The 18,704-nt window shown below is 48.9% G+C and overlaps 1 protein-coding gene and 1 long non-coding RNA gene across 2 annotated transcripts; one reads left to right on the top strand and one right to left on the bottom strand.

Annotated features, from left to right (window-relative positions):
* Window positions 1-8,281: 8,281 nt before the first annotated feature.
* On the top strand, window positions 8,282-8,811 carry LOC124682521. The gene is made up of 3 exons (XR_006996311.1): window positions 8,282-8,353; window positions 8,430-8,566; window positions 8,651-8,811. It is a non-coding gene; the product is annotated as an uncharacterized LOC124682521 (long non-coding RNA).
* Window positions 8,812-15,624: 6,813 nt separating this feature from the next.
* Window positions 15,625-17,055, bottom strand: LOC124652196 (coniferyl alcohol acyltransferase-like). Its single transcript, XM_047191216.1, has one exon. It carries the CDS (start codon window positions 17,041-17,043, stop codon window positions 15,625-15,627), a length of 1,419 nt encoding a protein of 472 aa, XP_047047172.1. The 5' UTR covers window positions 17,044-17,055.
* Window positions 17,056-18,704: the final 1,649 nt, after the last annotated feature.

Raw genomic sequence — 18,704 nt, 5'->3', positions numbered from 1 at the left:
CCCTGCCCCCCACTGTGCGCCGCCGTCCGGTTCTGCCCGTGTTGGCCGCTGCCTCCTGCGCCTTGGGGTAGAAGGCTCGTTCTTCCCCAACGCACGGATGAGGGCTGACCCGATCGGTCATCTCCGCCTTCGTCCCGATCGCCTGTGCGCTCTTCGTTGGTGCAGGCGACGTGAGCTGGTTAGCTCGCTGGTGCTTTGTGCACTAAAACTACATTAGTAGTGGTCATACAGTACACTAGTAGAAAATCTCTCATGCGTACCGGTTCCAGAGGGGCATTCGTACCGGTTTTGCAACCGGTACAAATTATTCGGCACTAAAGCCCCCCCCTTTCGTACCGGTTACTTACGAACCGGTATAAAACGGGCCTCCACGTGGGCCACCAGGAGAGCTCAGGGCTAAGGATCTTTGGTACCGGTTGGTAATACGAACCGGTACCAAAGGTTCCCCCGCGGCAGGGAATTTGCCCAAATCTCGCCGCGGCAGAATTGGCTTTTAGGGTTTTGGAGAGGTTTAGGGATATCGGTTTGTTTCATATCGCGTCGATGCACCGTAAACGCGTTTGGGTTTAGGTAGTACATGAAGATCAAGATGATGCATAGCAAGTTGGTGCATATAATATAACACACATGTTATTGCATAAGATCGCAAATTAAGTAGCTATGCATGAAGATCGATCTTCATGCATAGTGGTGCTCTCCGAGGCGTACTCTATATATGTCTATTACATGTAGCATAGTGGTACTCTTCGAGTCAACTATATATGTAACATGTACATCTTCATTCATAGTGGTGCTCTGCGAGTTGTGGTATGACGTCCCGAAGGAAAAATCCCGCCAATTCCTCGCCTATTGCTATGAAGCGGTCATCGATTGAGAGCTTGTTCCGCTTTCTTGCCAACTATAAAAGAATAAGATACAAATGAATACATGAAACAACTATTACCGAAACTCAAGCACAACTTATGATAACAAAACAAATTTGTGAAGATTGTTTTTGTACCTCTTTATTTCTTTCATTATTCGTTCTCTCGTTGACAATTCTGCGGATGTACTCGCAAACGAAGAATCCACAGAGATCGGTCCCCGGAGGTTGTTGCGGGCATTTCTTTACAAGAATATAATTCAATCAAACAATAGTCAAGTATGATAATTGAAAGGTGTGTGGACCTAGGTAGTACTACTTACTTTCGCACGCCATCGCAGCTTCGGTGGCCATTCACGGGACGTATCTTCCTTGATGAAAGTTTGCCATACGCTGCTCGACAAAAGAAAATGCATAAAAGAGTCATCAATTAGTTCAAAGCAGGAAATTAACGAAACAAACCGATAAGAATTAAAATTACCTTCTGAGCATTAAAAAACAAGACACGTATAGATCCTTTTCTTTGCTTAGTGAGTCCAAGACTTGAACTTCTCCAATTTCCAAATTGATGACGAGAAGAATAAAGTGAAACCTACGCACGTTTCAATATGTAGTCATTAGTTAAAATTTTGACATACGGTGAGCAAAATATAATGTGTTATAAGACAGTAAGACTCACTCGAAGTTGTAAGGCCAAAGTATTAGCTTTTTGTCACGTTGTCGCTTCAAAAACCTTAGCAAAGTCTGCGGTGTATCCTTGTTATAGAGGGGATTGTCTATGGTTTTGACATGCATTGTGTTCGGGTCAATGAACCCAATGTCTGTGATATCGTCCCTTTTGCATTCGAGCATCTTCGATCTGCATAATATAGCGCACAAAAGATTATAATCTGCAGACAATGAACGACTTCTCAAATTAAATAAATAAATCACTTACAGACAATAGCCTTTAGTACCGGTTGGTGGGTGCAACCGGTACTAAAGCTGTCGGCAGGATAAGGACGCCCTGCTCGATGAGATAAAGTATGTAGCGCACGACGCCCTGTCGGGTGGGATAAGGACGCGTGGGTAACCTTTAGTACCGGTTGGTGGCATCTTCGGAAGTTCCGCCTCGGAATTTTTTCCTGCAAGCCCGTGGAAGACTCCATCTCCTCTAACAATGTTGCGGAAAGGGTTGGGAAATCTCCCGTGGCGGAACTTCTCGAATATGCCCTTGGTGCACATGCCCTATATATGGCATATTCGGAAGTTCCGCCTCGGAAAATTTTTCCTGCAAGCCCGTGACTTAACTAGTAAAACAAGCCAACCATCTCCATTGTTAATATCTTACATACGAGTAACATCATTACACAAAAGTGATTTCCATATTGAGATACACAAGTTATGATCCCTATATGTAGCTAGCTAGTCTTCTGAGTTTTCTTCGCTCGTTTCCCTTTCTTCTTACTCGCGACGCAACCATGGACAATCTTCATTGTTTAAGATGATGCTTGGGTCAATTTTTACCTTGAAGGGTGGAATATCGTCAAACTTATTATAATCTTCTCGACATGTCTGTCTTGTCCTCTACTCCCACGATGTTTCTTTTTCCCTGAAAGAACTATGTGCCGCTTTGGCTCATCGTATGATGTGTCCTCTTGCCTTTCTTTTCTTTTTTTCGGTTTGCTAGACATATCCTTCACATAAAAAACCTGAGCCACTTCACCGGCTAGGACGAATGGTTCGGTGTCGTACCCAAGATTCTTGAAATCCACTCGTAGTCATTCCGTACTGCGGGTCTACACTGTACCCCGTCTTTCAGGTTGAACCATTTACACCGGAACAAAGGGACCTTGAAATTAGGTCCATAGTCAAGTTCCCATATCTCCTCTATGTACCCATAATATGTGACCTTGTTCCCATTGCCATCTTCTGCATCAAAGCGGACACCACTGTTTTGGTTGGTGCTCTTTTTGTCTTGGGCGAAAGTGTAAAATGTGTTCCCATTAATCTCGTACCCTTGAAAAGTCGATATAGTAGAAGATGGTTGCTTGGCCAACAAGTACAGCTGCTCGTCATCGGTGACATTCATGAGACGTGTTTGCAACCAACCGCCGAAAGTCTTCATGTGTTCTCCATCAATCCAATCTTCACGTTGCTCCGGGTATTTAGAGCGTAAGATCTCCTTGTGTTCCTCTTTGTACGGAGCCACCAAGATGGAATTAAGTAGAACCGTGTAGTGTGCTTGAGTGAAAGAATGTCCGTCCATACACGTTGCTGATTTCTTTCCTAGCGTGCCTTTTCCACGCAGTCTCCCCTCATAGCGCGATTCAGGAACACCGATCGGCTTAAGGTCGGGAATAAAGTCAACACAAAACTCAATGACCTCCTCTCGTTCCATAGCCCTTGGAGATGCTTCCTTCGGCCTAGCACGGTTATGAACGTACTTCTTTAAGACTCCCATGAATCTCTCAAAGGGGAACATGTTGTGTAGAAATACAGGACCGAGAACGCCAATCTCTTCGACCGGGTGAACTAGGAGATGTGTCATAATATTGAAGAAGGATGGTGGGAACACCAACTCGAAGCCGACTAGACATTGGACCACATCCTTCCGTAAATTTTGTAGAGTAAGTGGATTGATCACCTTCTCGAGAAATTGCATTGAGGAACGCACATAGCTTCACAATGGGTACTCGAACATTTTCCGGCGAAGCCCCTCAATGCAACCGGAAGTAATTGTGTCATAATCACGTGGCGGTCATGAGACTTTAGGTTTTGAAACTTTTTCTCCGACATGTTTATTATTCCCTTTATATTCGACGAGAAGCCGGACGGGACCTTGATGCTACTCAGGACTTCAAAAAGATCTCCTTCTCCTCTTTGGTAAGAGCATAGCTGGCGGGACCTTGATACTTCTCTGGATTCAGGTTGTTTCCTTCGTGGATACTTTGTCTGGTCCTGCCGTGCATCCGGTGTATCTTTTGTCTTCCCATACACGCCCAAGAAGTTTAGCAGGTTCACGCAAAGATTTTTCGTCACGTGCATCACGTCGATTGCGAGTGAACCTCTAAGAATTTCCGAGTAGGGTAGCTCCCAAAATATCGACTTCTTCTTCCACATGGGTACGTGTCCGTCAACATCATGCGGAACGGATTGTCCGCCGGGACCCTTTCCAAAGATCACTTCTAAATCCTTGACCATATCATATATAACTTCCCCATTAGGGCGGGTAGGCTTGGTTCGGTTATCCGCCTCACCTCCGAAATGCTTTCCTCTCTTTCTTACGTGATGTTGTTTTGGAAGAAATCGACGATGCCTCGGTACACATTCTTGTTTCCCAAATAAATACTATCAGTCTCACCTAAACAGTGTGTGCATGCATTGTATCCCTTGTTTGACTGCCCTGAAATGTTACCAAGAGCAGGCCAATCATTGATGGTTACAAATAACAACGCTCGTAGGTTAAATTCCTTTTGTTCGTGCTCATCCCACACAGGTACACCTTCGTCACGCCACAACTCTAAAAGTTCTTCAACCAATGGCCTCGGGTACACATCAATGTCGTTGCCGGGTTGCTTCGGGCCCTGGATGAGCACCGGCATCATAATGAACTTCCGCTTCATGCACAACCAAGGAGGAAGGTTATAGATACATAGAGTCACCGGCCAGGTGCTATGACTGGAGCTCTGCTCCCGAAAGGATTAAAGCCATCCGTACTTAGACCAAATCTTAAGTTCCTTGCGTCATCCGAAAATGACTTGAACTCTCTCGTCGATTTTTCTCCACCGCGACCCGTCGGCGGGTGTCTCAAAGCATCACATCTTTCTTACGGTCCTCTTTGTGCCATCGCAACAACTTGGCATGCTCTTTGTTCCGGAACAAACGTTTCAACCGTGGTATTATAGGAGCATACCACATCACCTTCGCAGGAACCCTCTTCCCGGGGGTGGACTCACCCTCAACATCGCCGGGGTCATCTCGCTCGATCTTATACCTCAATGCACTACATACCGGGCATGCATTCAAATTCTCGTACTCCCCGCGGTAGAGGATGCGATCATTGATGCATGCATGTATCTTCCGCACCTCTAATCCTAGAGGGCAGACAACCTTCTTTGCTTCGTACGTGCTAGAGGGCAACACATTCTCCCCGGAAGCATCTTCTTTATTATTTTCAGCAACTTTTCAAATCCCTTGTCGAAGTACCATTCTCTCGCCTTCCACCGCAAGCAATTCCAGCGTGGTACCCAGCTTTTTCTCGACCATTTTCGCAATTTGGGTACAACAGTTTGTTGTGATCCTCTAACATTTTCTCCAACTTCAACCTCTCCTTTTCATTTCCGCAGTTCATCTTCGCATCAAGAATGGCCCGACCCAAATCGTCATCCGGGTCATCAAAAATCGGCTCATCGAAAATGAGCTCTTCTTCAGCTTCGTCTTCCCCCATTCTACTACCACCGTCTTCAGTGAATAAGCTGGGATAGTTGTCACTATCCTCTTCTTCTTCGTTGTCTTCCAATATAACCCCTCTTTCTCCGTGCTTGGTCCAACAATTATAGCTGGGCATGAAACCATTCTCCACAGGTGGACGTGAAGGGTCTTCGAGGTAGAGTAATCCTTCATATTCTTACAGGAACTACATGGACAATACATGAAACCATTCGACCGCTCGTTTGCCTCAGCCACGTTGAGAAAGTAATGCATGCCGAGTAATGAACTCGGGATGGCACCGGTCACCGTACATCCATTGTCGACTCATCCGCATTTTATATGTATATCAAAAATCATTAAGTACACAACATCATGGATATATGAGTGACCAACTTAACTAATATTCAAGTTCATCACATAAAACTAAGTTTTTTTCATAAAAAAGAAGAGGCTCACCGAGGTTGTACGGTGCCGGATAGGGAACGACGCTAGCGATCGACGGCGGTGAGGACGGGGATGATACTAATTAAAACCTACAAAATATACCATAATTTCAGCTCAAATTGATTATAAAAAAAGTAAAATCCCTAACTTAGGCATTTCATCAAACACCTTGCTAGCACTAGAAAAATAGTACGAGTTAAACTACCAAAGAAATGAGCTAAATTAGGAACGCCGGAAGAAAGGATGATATTGCTAACCCTTGGATAGATGGAGGTCGTTAATCTTGTTAAAATGGTGGAGAAAAATAAAGATTATTGGAGTGTGAGAGGTGGAGAAAAATTTAGATTGTGAGGAAGAAGAGAAAAATGAGAGCCAGCAGGGGGCTCGGGACGATCTGGGCGATTTTGATATGCCTGGGTACCCTTTCGTACCGGTTCGTGTTACGAACCGGTACCAAAGGTCCAGCCCGGGCCCCACCACGCGTCTGAATTTTGGCCGAAGACCTTTCGTACCGGTTCCTAACACGAACCGGTACGAAAGCTCCTAACGAACCGGTACCAAATCTCCTCGCCCGCCAGAGCCATTCAACCGGTATAGATAACCCCATTGGTACCGGTTCGTAAGGGAACCGGTACCAATGGCTTAGATGGATGAGAGGTTTTCTACTAGTGGTAGTACTTCCTTTGCCCAGATTTGTGAAAATATATCCTTTCTTCAGTCACACACGTCATGTAGTGTCGCTGCCTTCAGAATTAGGAGTATTGCATTCCGATTTTAGACAATATACCATAGACTTTGTTATTTATGAGTTCAGTTATTTGTTATGCATCTATGGTATCATGTACTCCCTCCGTTCGTCTTTAATTGACGCGGAGTGGCATGCAAACAGGTATGTAATTAGCTGATGGCTGCGTCAATTAAACACGGACAGAGGTAGTATATATATAGTTTTGAACCGAATGAATTTTGTGGGATACAAATTCTATGGAATTAACTCACGTATTTATACACCAGAGATGTTCAAGAGGGTAAGAGACTCTATATGAAGATCATGTGCATGGGTGATTGAGGAGCAGTTGGAAGTATATGGCTTTGTCCGGTATTTAGTTGCGTTAAAAGATGGAGAAGAAGGGGGAGAAGACTGTACAGGAGAGGTTGATAAGCCTGTGTGTTTTCATTGAGTCAAGTTTATGGAGAAAAAGATGATCTACGTACTTCCTGCTTGTTTCAGTTCCAATATCTTGTTCCTTCAGCCTGTGTGTTTTCATTCAGTCAACCTAATGGACAAAGATGTTAGATACCAGCCATTCATTGTCTTGGCAGTGAGACATGTTTCAGTTCGAAATAGTTGAATTCTCAAAAAGTAGAAAAGCTTGAAGTAGTTGAACATTCAGTCTGCGTGTAACATTGATATTCGTGTGATTGAAAATCTGTAACCTTGATATTTGCTGTATATAAATGCATTTGGTTGCCTTGGTGCATGTATTTATTCAGCCAGATTTTAATAAGTTCCGCTAAATTTGGTGCATGCGTTCCTTTTGCTGATCTCACAGTAGGTATATCAATAAACACGTAAGGTTCTTCCATTCATATAGAGAGATAATTTGGTTAATTTCTAGTCTTACGTTACAAGAAGATCTAAAAAATGGGAGGAGATATTGTATAACATTTTAGATCATAACAAAAAAATAAAAAAATACACGGCAACAATTCTAGGTCAACTGACAGACAGTATTTATAGATGATCTGTGTTTCTTCCATAAACCATAGCCACACCATCAAGCATGAGCCTTCTCTTCATCAACCGATTGTCCCAGATGAAGAATCGGGCAGAGCCAAACTATTACCCTCCGCAGTAAAAACCGAAGAAACCAAGAAAGTGCAGCTGCAATATAGCCCTATAGCAATGAATTCATCCCGCAATCTAAACCTGCAACATAGAAGCCATCACACCGATCTACCCCTTCAGCCAAGAAGTCATCACCGCAATCTACCTTGACCAACAAGGATGTATGGCAGAATCTGCATTGACAAACAAGGTTAGTAGATCTGTCAATATGCTAACAACACGTCCTGTTGTTCCTTCTATCAGGATCCATCCTCATCCAAATCTGTCAAGAGCAAAGCGAAAATACATCATGTTCCAACAGCACCAAAGGATTCACTGAAAAATCCGGAGACCAGAAAGTCATAAATGCAACAGGAGCAGATAAGGTACATATCTGGAATTCCAGAAAGGACAACAGCACCAAATTCTTGGCCTCTCAAAAAGCAAATAAAATGATAACTATCTAATATCTTCACTAATCCGCAGGAAACAATGGTATGCTGTCAAACAGCAATCTACAAGCTTATTTGGAAAGTCTTGACACTGAAAGAAGTTTTTAAGACACACAAGTGGCCTGACTATGATGTGCATCCTTCGAAGAGAACTACTATTAAGAATCTGGAAAAGCAGAAAGATCAGGATGCACATTCATCAGCAGAGTGTAATCTCATCTATGGCAATGCAGATTTTCTTAGCCTTGAACCATGGACTACACTGGTACGTAGCAGTAATAACCAGAGGAAAGAGATATCCAGATTCTCAACTCAATTCCATCGATGGAACCAGGCGATGAACTCCAACACACGGTCAGATTACACTCTATCATCCGGATAATAATTGTTTTTTGTTATATTAATTATTGACTCGAACAAACACTTTCAGCTAGAAGGTATAGCTGCGTATTTAAGGATGGCAGAAGAAACTCTCAAAGAAGTTTCTAAATCACACAAGTGGCCAGACTACGATGTGCACCTTTGGAATAGAACTACTATTAAGAATCTGCCAAAGCAGAAAGATCAGTACGTACATTCATCACCACATTGTGATCTAGTTTAATAACCTGAACAAATGCAGTCCTGATGAACTTTTCCTAATTCTTGCAGAAGCTCCTGTGGTCTGTTTGTGCTCTTGTTCATACAGTACTGGACAGGAAAAAAAACTTTCCAAAAAATTTACACAGGTTTGCAATAATTAGTATATGCACTTACAAATTTTGTCCATGATTTTATTTTAACTTGCACCATTCATTCATATGCAGAAAGATGTAGACATTTATAGGAAGCAACTACCATGTGACTTGCTCTACAGCGGGAAGAACAAGATCGACGTAAGAAAGATGTCAAAAAAACCAGACGCAGTGCCTGCTCGATGATCGTCTCGCAGAAAAAGAAAGAGGACAGAAGATGTTCCTGGGACTTTGAGTGGTGAAGACTAGCAAACCAGTTTACTACAAACATTTGTCCTGATAGGCCATACAAATTAGTTCGTGATTAAATTTTATGCAATAAGCTTAGCTATGTAACACTCCAGTTGAATTGTTTTACGGCATTAAGTTGAAGATGTGGTTTAAGAGTGACCTTTTATTTGCATCTCTTTTACGTACCTATGCACTATGTTCAGATTGCCCATTTAAAACTCAAGTTTTTGCCCCTAACAAAATATTTGGAACCGCATATTAAGCAATTATGTTGGTTGTTTGTATCATTGTCACCTAAAGTATTGATTAAAGTATTCGCTATTACACTAATCATGAAACATATGTCAGGTTGGCTCTTTCAGATTGAAGTATTTGCAGATGAACAGTGACATGCCCTATAAAACCATATTAATACCGACATCCAACCGTACATTCTCTGTGTTTTCATAATTACGCCAAATCCAATAGTCCTGAACTCAACTATGAATCCACAAACAAAATCCAACTTCCAAGCTTACTTTATCGGAAACAAATTCTACCTCATGTAAGGGCATTGGGATAAGAACAATTCTAAATCCCTAACAAGAACATCAATTCTAAAACTGAAACTGTCACCCACCAAAGCAAAACAGAGACTGGATTGGGATTTGGATGGGACATCAATTCATATCTAAGCAATTGATAGGTAGCAATACATTGTATGGAAAAATAAGAGGGATTTGGATTGGGAAGCACCTCCGGCGCCAGTCCAGGGAGCCGGCGCCACGTCCGCTCGTACCCTTGCTCCACGTCGCCGCCCACGTACCCGAGGGTTGAACGCCACGGCCGCGCCGTGCGTCGCTTCGTCGGAGGCCTGGATGCCATGCCCGGGCGGCACGAGCGCATCCGTCTGGGGATCCATGCGGCGGCGCGAGGCGGCTAACAAGGCCAGAAGCAGCGCCGCTCAATGGGGGTCGGGGCCGCGGAAACGTCGGAGTCGACGGCGCGAGGCGACGCGGCGGCGGGCGGCGGCGCAGTGGGCGGCGAGGATGCGGAATCGACGAACCGGCGATGCAGTGGGGGGCACGAGGCCGAAATCGAGCGCGGCGCCGACGTACTGGGGCCGGTGCGGAATCGGCGACGCCAGCCCCACGCCACGACCGCGCGGTTCCTCACCATCCGCCCATCGGCGGCTGCTCCGTTCGCCCAGACGCCGCCAGTAAAATCGCCTAGGGTTCGTCCCACGGGCCAGGACAGGTTGAGACCAAACGAATACAAAAGATGCAAAAACGCCCTCACACAAACAAAGATACATGTCAATACCCCTACCATGACGAACCTACTATTAAAATTATGTTTTGACCCTTCGAACGAGGTACTCCCCGAGTTTCCCCTCAAAAATTGACTAGTACTGTAAGCCCTGGTGGTGGAGTACGGGGGGGCGTCAGCCGGCCGATCGGCAGAATTGGATGGCCTCAGTTTACTTGGGGGTACTGTAAAAGTCCTCTAATCCATGAGAGGCTTCTCCATGTTGCAGCTGCAGTGACACGGATCGATAGAGGTCACATAATTGCCGGATCGAATTTCTTCCACGCCTTGATTTTCCTTTCCCAACCCACTCAAGCCCTTCCATTCCCATCCTTGCACCACAGCCGACCTCCCCTGTGGATCTCCACCAGCCCCGGCCTTCTCTCGCATCTCTCTTTCTCTGGGTGCATCTCCCTCCCCTCCTCCACTCTCTCTCCATCTAGCCTCCCCTCTCTTTAGTCTCGCCCTCTAGCCTACTCTCTCTCCGGCCTTCCCTCTCCCCGGACAGGATCTGCAGGTGGTGGTGGCGCATCGGGAATGGACAGAGGCGGCACAATTTTTTTTGGAAGAAACAACTTAGTGGGGAATACCTCCAATCGCGGTCAGGCCTCCTTGCGCGCGGGTGAGGGAGGCGACGATGAAATTGTTGTCGATGTCGAGCCCGCTTCAGGTATGCAGAACTGGTGAGCCGGCCACCCATGTTGATGAGCTCCCGATTTTACAGATCGATGGAGGAAGCCTCGCCATGCCGAGCGGGGTCGAGGATCACTGGCGGCACTAGGAAGAGAGAGGCTGCTGGGTGCTGGGACGGAGTATCTAGGGCAGCGAGCAGAACCAGACGCCACGGAGAAGACGGGCCGCCACCACCGCGCCACCCAGAGCCGCACGCACCCCACTGAGCGGACGAAGAGGATGAACAGAAAACCATTAATCGACCTGCCGCCGCAAGCAAAGAAATATGGAAGAAAAACCGAACCGCCGCAGTCAAACAACCCAAACCGACCACGCGACCTCTCTCCTCGGCCACGCACGCACACAGGACACGTACGCGCGCGAGGGAATACATACCTGTGGGACCCGCGAAAGCGACGTGCGGAGCGTCCAGGAGCGCGGGCAACCCTGGGAGCTTAGGGCATCTCCAACGGGGCGACCCATCTCGCGCCCGCGCGTCCGGATGGGTCCAGCCGGACAAAAACCCGGCCCAACGCGGGGACGCACCGCAAAAGCGGACGGCCGCGGCGTTCGGAACGCACGCAAACCCGGCCCAAATCTGGGCTAGGTTTGCGTGGTCCGCGGATGGCACGCGCCGTCCGCTCGCGTCCGCGTCGTCGGTCGCCTCGTCTCCCTTGGGCCCACCTGTCGGTGACCGGGGAGTCTATTAAATGGGGATTGGAGGGATCCGGCCCTCCACTCCGTCCCCACTCCACTCCCGAGCAAAAACCGCCGCCATGGCCCCGAAGCGACGGTTCGCTCCCGGAGCGAACGACGACGAGGCCGCAGCAGCCGGTCGGCGTCGGCCGCCGGCGGCCGCGACGAGGCGGCCTCCACATCGGAGAGGCCGCCCGCCGCGGCGCGGCATTGCCGCAACCGCCGCCGCCTGCTGCTCGAGCCCAAGCCCGAGTCCTCGGAGGAGGACCCGGACCTCCTCGCCGCCCTCATCGTCTCGGCGGCGGAGGAGGAGGCGAAATGGCCGCAACTCCATGCGGCCATTCGCACCTCCGAAATGGAGGAGGCGGCGCGGCGGGAGGTGGGAGGACGCGGAGGGCCGGGCGCTCTACGACCGGGCCCTCCGAGTGCGACGGGAGGAGGAGGAGGAGACGGCGCGGCGGGAGGAGGCCGGGCGCCGCGCCGCCGAGCAGCAGCCGCCGCCAAGAGGAGAGGTGCCGCCGCCGGAGGAGTCGGCGCCGGGAGGCCGGGCGGCGCCGCCGGGCAGAGAGAGCGGCAGCGCCTCCGGGCGGCGCGGGTGGCTCCGGACCCCCACTCGCCGTGGGAGGAGGCCCCGTGGTCTCCTCGGCCGGAGTCCCCGGCGCGGTCGAGCCACAACAGTGCCTCGCCGCCCGGGGACCTCGACGACGACGTCGCCGACGACGCCCACAGGGGCTAGGCGGCGCACCGGCGGCCACCGCGCCGCCGACCAAACCCTAGAGGGTTTTTTATTTTCTGTTTATATTTTAGTTTAAATTTAAAAGCCCATATAGGGGCTTCTTTTGTTAGTTTTATTTGCCCAAAATAGGGCTATGTACTAAATTTGCCCAAAATAGGGCATATGTTTAATCAAATATCGTTTAAATTTGCCCTTTTAAATTTGTTTTCGTGTTTCTCCAATTTGCGATGCGTCCGCGCGTTGGGCGCAGCCGCGCGACCCAAACGGACACGCGGACGCGGGCCGCTGTCCGCGTGTCCGGGCGGCGACCCAAACGGCCCAAAACGGACGGCCCAGCGCGTCCGTTTGGGTCGCGCGGTTGGAGATGCCCTTAGTGCTCTTTAAGGATAGGCGCGCAGCGCGGTGGGGCCAGATAGCTGCGCAGCACGGCGCGTGCTGTGCGGGCGCGCGGGAGCCTCGATCAGAGCGCGTGGCGGAAGCGACGGCCCAGCGAGCATGCGTGGGAGCGTGGGAAGACAGGCGGCGGCGTGCTGGGCCGCAGGCGGGGCGGCCCAAGGTGGGGCGACGCGCAGGGGCGCTTGAGAGAGGCTGGGCCGGTCGGGTGAGGCCCAGGGAAGGTGGAGATGGAGGCTAGCTGGGCAAGAAGAAGTGGGCCGGTACTACCGGCCCGGTACCGGTCCAGTACCGCAAGGGGATCTGAAAGAAAAACTGCATGTGCGGTACCTGGGCGGGTACCGCTCGCGGTAGTACCGCCCGGCCCAACAAAGTCTTCTTCCCTTTTCTTTTTCTTTACAAAACGAAAAAACACGATATCTTGAGCTAAGAAGATCCAAATGAGGTGAAACCAATTTTACCGAAAAGAGGGTGACAAGAGCTACCTCCACACATGATGAAAACATGCAAACAAGTATGGTATCCACTTAATATGTAGACATATACAACGTACATATCTATGCTGATTGACAAGTTTACAACGTACATATCTATGATGCTTGACAAGTTTGGGTAGCCGGAAACTTTACAAAATTACCGTCCGTGCTTTTGCAGGCATGCCCCGTCAGTGTATTTGTCCAAGACAAGCCTATTCATTTTTGAAGCCTAGATTGTGGAACTATGAATTTTGGGCACCACCTTCAGCACGTGGTTTCAATGTTGAGAAGATCAAACTTTCTATGCGTTTTACAGAATTGCAATGCCTTCGTTTTGTTATATATGCTTGGGCACTCAGCTATTAATTCAAGATCATGTTGGCAAAATTGCAATACCATAGCAACAGCATGAGCCAAGTCATGTTGCCAGGATTTTACATGGGATTGTTGTTAATGTTCTCAGATCAAGAAATTGTACTCGTCTTCATGGTTACTTGTAGTTTCCAATGGTGATATTACCTAAAAACTTGTGTTGGAACTGTAATTTCAGTTTGGTTACTTGTGATACCGAGCAGTTGATAAATGAAATGGCATAAAGTTTTGATTTTTATTACTTCATTTGTGCCGCAACGGTCTGTCATTTGTTTTGTTCTCAGTTTGTTTGTAAATCTAGTCATATCAACTCCTGTGTGCCAACGCTGGGATTGGGTCTAGTGTATTATGGTGTAGAGAGTATATTGGGTGGGAGAAGGGGATTGGGTGATAGAAAGTGTATTCACCAAATACACTTGAAAAAACACTCTCAAATACTCAACGATACACTCTTGCCAAACAAGACCTCCATGATATGTCCTCATCCGATGAACCTACCTTAATTTTTTCCGATAAAGGATGCTTTATTACTTTGAAAAGCAATTACATCCAGCCTCTGCATAACCAGGATGCACACAGCCGTTTAAGTGTCTCAAGTCACAAAAAGGAGAAAAACTAGGCGAAATACATATTGGAGCGATGAATCATATCACGCCTAAGGTGAGGGTGGGGCTTCAATCCGTAGACTATACTGCCACCCATGTAGGGAAAAAGTATCCCTCGTTGTAGCTTCCAACCGTGTACAGACATCCGTAAATAGGTCTCGGTTCTCCACTCGCTGAAGAGGTAACCACAAACGGAGAATACTTGTACATATGTAGATGACCTGCAACAAAGAACAATTCTTATCATTAAAAATCTTGTTATTTCTACTTAGTCAGAGCGTCCAGATAACTGCTAGCGCTCTCACCCTAAGAAGCAACTTGAACCTTGAATCGATACCGTGAAGCCAATTGCCAAAGACATTGTCCACACTAGTCGGGGATACAGGGTATACGCTACTTGGATGACTGACCATATAGATCTCGCAAATTGGCACTGGAAAAAAAGTGTTTAATGGTTTCATCGTGATGACAAAAAACACACCGTGTACTTCCGTGCCAATTTCGCTTAACAAGATTATCTTTGGTGAGAATAACTCCTCGAGGAAGATACCATCCAATTTTTTTAATTTTTAATGGTATCTTCATCTTCCAAATTTTCTTATTATTATCAACTGGTATATCAGAATGAAGAATCACATTGTATAAAGATTTGACCGAGAAAGTGCCATCTACATGAAGATTTCATCTAAATTCGTCCGGTTCAGGCGATCGGTGAATATCGCCCAGCCGGTGAATTAGGGCAGTCCATGCATGTAGCCTTTGTCCAAGCAAAACCCGTCTGAACGTCCCATTTGGGGGTGAGGCAGCCATTACTGCGGCAATGGTATCACCTTTGCGACGAACAATACTATACAAAGCAGGATACTGTTCACTTAAGGGTGCATTATCTAACCACAGAACCGTATTTGTGCTCCATTCTTAATCGAGAAAGTACCATGACGAAAAAAGACATTTTTTGTCGCCATGAGACCAGTCCAGAAGTGTGAATCCCCAGGTTTCCAAACCACTTGGGATAGCGTCTTCGAGCCAATATACTTTCTCCGAAGAATAGTTTGCAAATCTATCCTCTGTAAGAAGCTTAAACATCCATTTACCTAGCAGAGCTGAATTCTTGACCTCCAGATCGTGAATTTCAAGCCAGCCTTGATCTTTGGGACTACAAACTATACTCCATTTAACCAGTCGATATTTCTTTTTCTTGCTATCCCCTTGCCAAAAGAATCTGGATCGATAATGATTGAGTTTATGCAGAATTCCTTTCGATAGAAGAAAGAATGATAACACATACAGTACCATATTTGCCAGTACCGAGAATTAATGAGTACCAATCTTCCCATAGACAACAGTTTATCTTAATTAGAGATCTTTTGGTGGGGGAGTAATTGCTTATTCGCTGACACTGTAACAAACATCATGCCTGTGATCAGAGCCGGCTGTACTGACCCAGGCCGAGATGCTCCGCGGAGAGAGGCTTGAAGATGCGGTGCTCGTCGGAGTCAAAAGCGGCGGCGAGCTTCGGCCAGACACGCATGCTGAGAAGCCAGCCATCGCCTCCCGGGAGCGCGATGATCCGCATCAAGCCGCAGCACAGCCTCCCGCGGTTCACCGACGTTGGCATCACCAACGCGGCGTGCCCGAAGCCGAAGTCGGTGTCGAAACTGAACGACGTGAAGGACGTCACAGCCAGTACCGGGCTGCCCAGCCCGACGGTGGCCGTCTCGACGTAGTTGGCAGCCTTGTGCTCCTCCACCCAGTCCATGAGCTCTTGAAAGTGCTCGTCCGTAGCCGTCGACCTGATCGACTCCCGCACCATCGACGCGACTTCAGGAAGCGGCCGCCGCTGGATCGCCTCCACGCTTGCCTCCGCCACCGCGAACGTCGTGACGTTGCCGACGTAGTTGCGCATCGCGGCTGCCTCGTACCCCGCCGCCGTGAGACACCGTCGGCCGTCCACCCACCAGCCCATGCGGCATTTCTCGTCGGACCCGCCCACAACGGCGGCAAAGACCTTCCACAGGTACGCGGACACCGCCTCGACGCGTGTCGCACCGCGCTCGCCGGCGGCCGCATCCGCATCTTCCCGTTCCCGATCCCGACTCGCCTGCGTCCTCAGCGTAGCGACGTCCCGTGCGTCGATGTAGTACGTGCGACGGACGAAGGAGCTCTCGTTTGTGAGAGCGTTGACGAGATGCTCACTCTCCGACGACATGAACAGCTCCCCGGCCGAGGAGCCGTACGACGGCGTGGCGCGCGGACGGAACACGGAACGGTCGTGGTTCGGGGTCCCGGTGGCGGGAATCGTCCCGGAGCGCACGAGCTGGGACCACGCGTTGGCCATCAAGCACAGCGAGTACCCGTCCACGATCGCGTGGTTGCTGCCCCACGCCACGGCGAACCCGCCGCAGGCGAACGACACCAGCTGCACCGACAGCGCGATGTCGGCGCCGTACTGGACGGGGACGCCGGTCCGCGCCAGCGACGCGCCCAGATCCCCGAAGTCCAGGCTCGCCAGAGCCACGCGGACCTCGCCGACGACGAGCTCGGCGCCCTGGTTGTTGCAGTGCACCTCCGGACGCCCTGAGCGCGGGTCGGCGACGATGCGGCCGGTCAGGGGGAGGAAATGGTCGAGCAGGGACGGCAGTTTGGACTCGAAGGCTGCGACCACGTCGCCGAAATCGCCAGCGGATGGCTTGCGGTATGCGCAGAAGAGCGAGACCGGGATGCTCTGAGGTAGCAGATCGAGGTTGGAGACGGCGAGGACGCGTGGTGCGACTGTAACAGAGAAGCCGGATGCCTTCACGATGCCCCGGCTCAAGACTCGGACACGCTCATCCTTGGCCATTTCTGGTTTCGTGTCGACTGTATGAGCTTGTTTGTAACCATCTGTGGGTACTATCACCTATATGTATAGAAAACAAAAGATCGATCCCTCTGCCCTTCAATATTGCAAAAGTTTTAATATTGACCTCATTCAACTCAAAGTCTCCCACTAAGTCATCAGTTGCATAGTCAATTAATAAAAGCTGCATAGCGTCTCCACATGCGGGTGGCCTCGACTAGGACCACTCACAAAAGCTTTAATGTGGCTTTTGGAAAAACTTTCAACAACCTATATCTTTTCTGGAAAATGATGGGATTCCCCCGGGATGAAACGTTCGGCAACCTCCTACGTCCGCGCGTGACGCGTGTCCACGGGACCCACCAGATCGCACTCCTTCCTTCCTTTGCTGGTCACTCATTTTCCTCGTCTTAGACTAGTCACAATGGAAAGTATCATACACTAGTATCATGCACATTTATGGTACTTTCCCACAATGCATAGTATCATAAGATAGTATCATAGTATCATTATATTTAAAGTTTTGTAGAATCTCAATGCAAATGTGTGTACATGATGTGTTTGCCATTAAGTTTTCTAGTTTTACGTGCTATGATACTGTATCATATCATGATACCATTCTCATCTCTCACCTCATTAATTGGTGTGCCAAATCATATTTTTGCCAACATGGCATGCATGATACTACTTATGATCTAGTCTTATCCTCTCGTTTCCCATTCTTTTTTCCTGCAGACCAAGGAGACGAGGCGGAGGAAGCCGGCGGATGAGGCCAGCAAGGGAGCCTCCCCTCCCCGCACGAGCTCGAGCTCCAGCGCGGGTGGCTGCTCCGCCGCCGGCGAGGGCATCACAACGCGGAGGCGGTCGACCTGCAGCATGCCGGCAGCGAGCGTGAGGGTCTCCGCCTCGTAGGTGTTGGCGGCGCAACGGCGACGGGTGATACGTCCAAAACGTATCTACTTTCCCGAACACTTTTGCTATTGTTTTGCCTCTAATTTGTGTATTTTGGATGCAACTAACACGGACTAACGCTGTTTTCGACGGAAGCGTTACGGTGTCTCGTTTTTGTGCGGAAATCCAACTTTCGGGAAAATCCTCGGAATTTATGCGGAAGGTCCTATTTTCCCAGAATATTGGCGGAACCAGAAGGGCAAGCCAGGTGGGGGCCCGAGGGCCCCACACACTAGGCCGGCGCGGCCCAGGAGGGGCCCGCGCGGCCCTAGTGTGTGGCGGCCTCGGCCGGCCCCCGACGCCCTCCTTCGGACTACTTATTGCCTTCGACCTAAAAACGCACGGGGAGAAGTCGAAACTTGCCAGAAACCATCCAGTACGCCGCCACCGTCGCGAAACTCCGTCTCGGGACCAGAAAACTCCGTTCTGGCACTCCGCCGGGACGGGGAATTGGAGGAGATCATCGCCATCATCATCACCGACGCCTCTCCATCAACCAGCCATGTTTCCCCCATCCATGTGTGAGTAATTCCCCCGCTGTAGGCTGAAAGGGATGGTAGGGATTGGATGAGATTGGTCATGTAATAGCATAAGATTGTTAGGGCATAGTGCCTAGTGTCCATAATTGGTACTTTTATGATATTGTTGCAACTTGTTATGCTTAATGCTTGTCACTAGGGCCCGAGTGCCATGATCTCGGATCCGAACATGTG

The sequence above is a fragment of the Lolium rigidum genome, chromosome 1 (genome assembly GCF_022539505.1).
Source record: "Lolium rigidum isolate FL_2022 chromosome 1, APGP_CSIRO_Lrig_0.1, whole genome shotgun sequence".
Taxonomy (NCBI): domain Eukaryota; kingdom Viridiplantae; phylum Streptophyta; class Magnoliopsida; order Poales; family Poaceae; genus Lolium; species Lolium rigidum.
The sequence above is the reverse complement of the archived record's forward strand: the minus strand, read 5'-3'. Positions and strand labels throughout refer to the sequence as shown.

Excerpts from the sequence above, each read along its gene's own strand:
- LOC124652196 (XM_047191216.1), bottom strand. The coding sequence starts at position 17,043 with ATGGCCAAGGATGAGCGTGTCCGAGTCTTGAGCCGGGGCATCGTGAAG.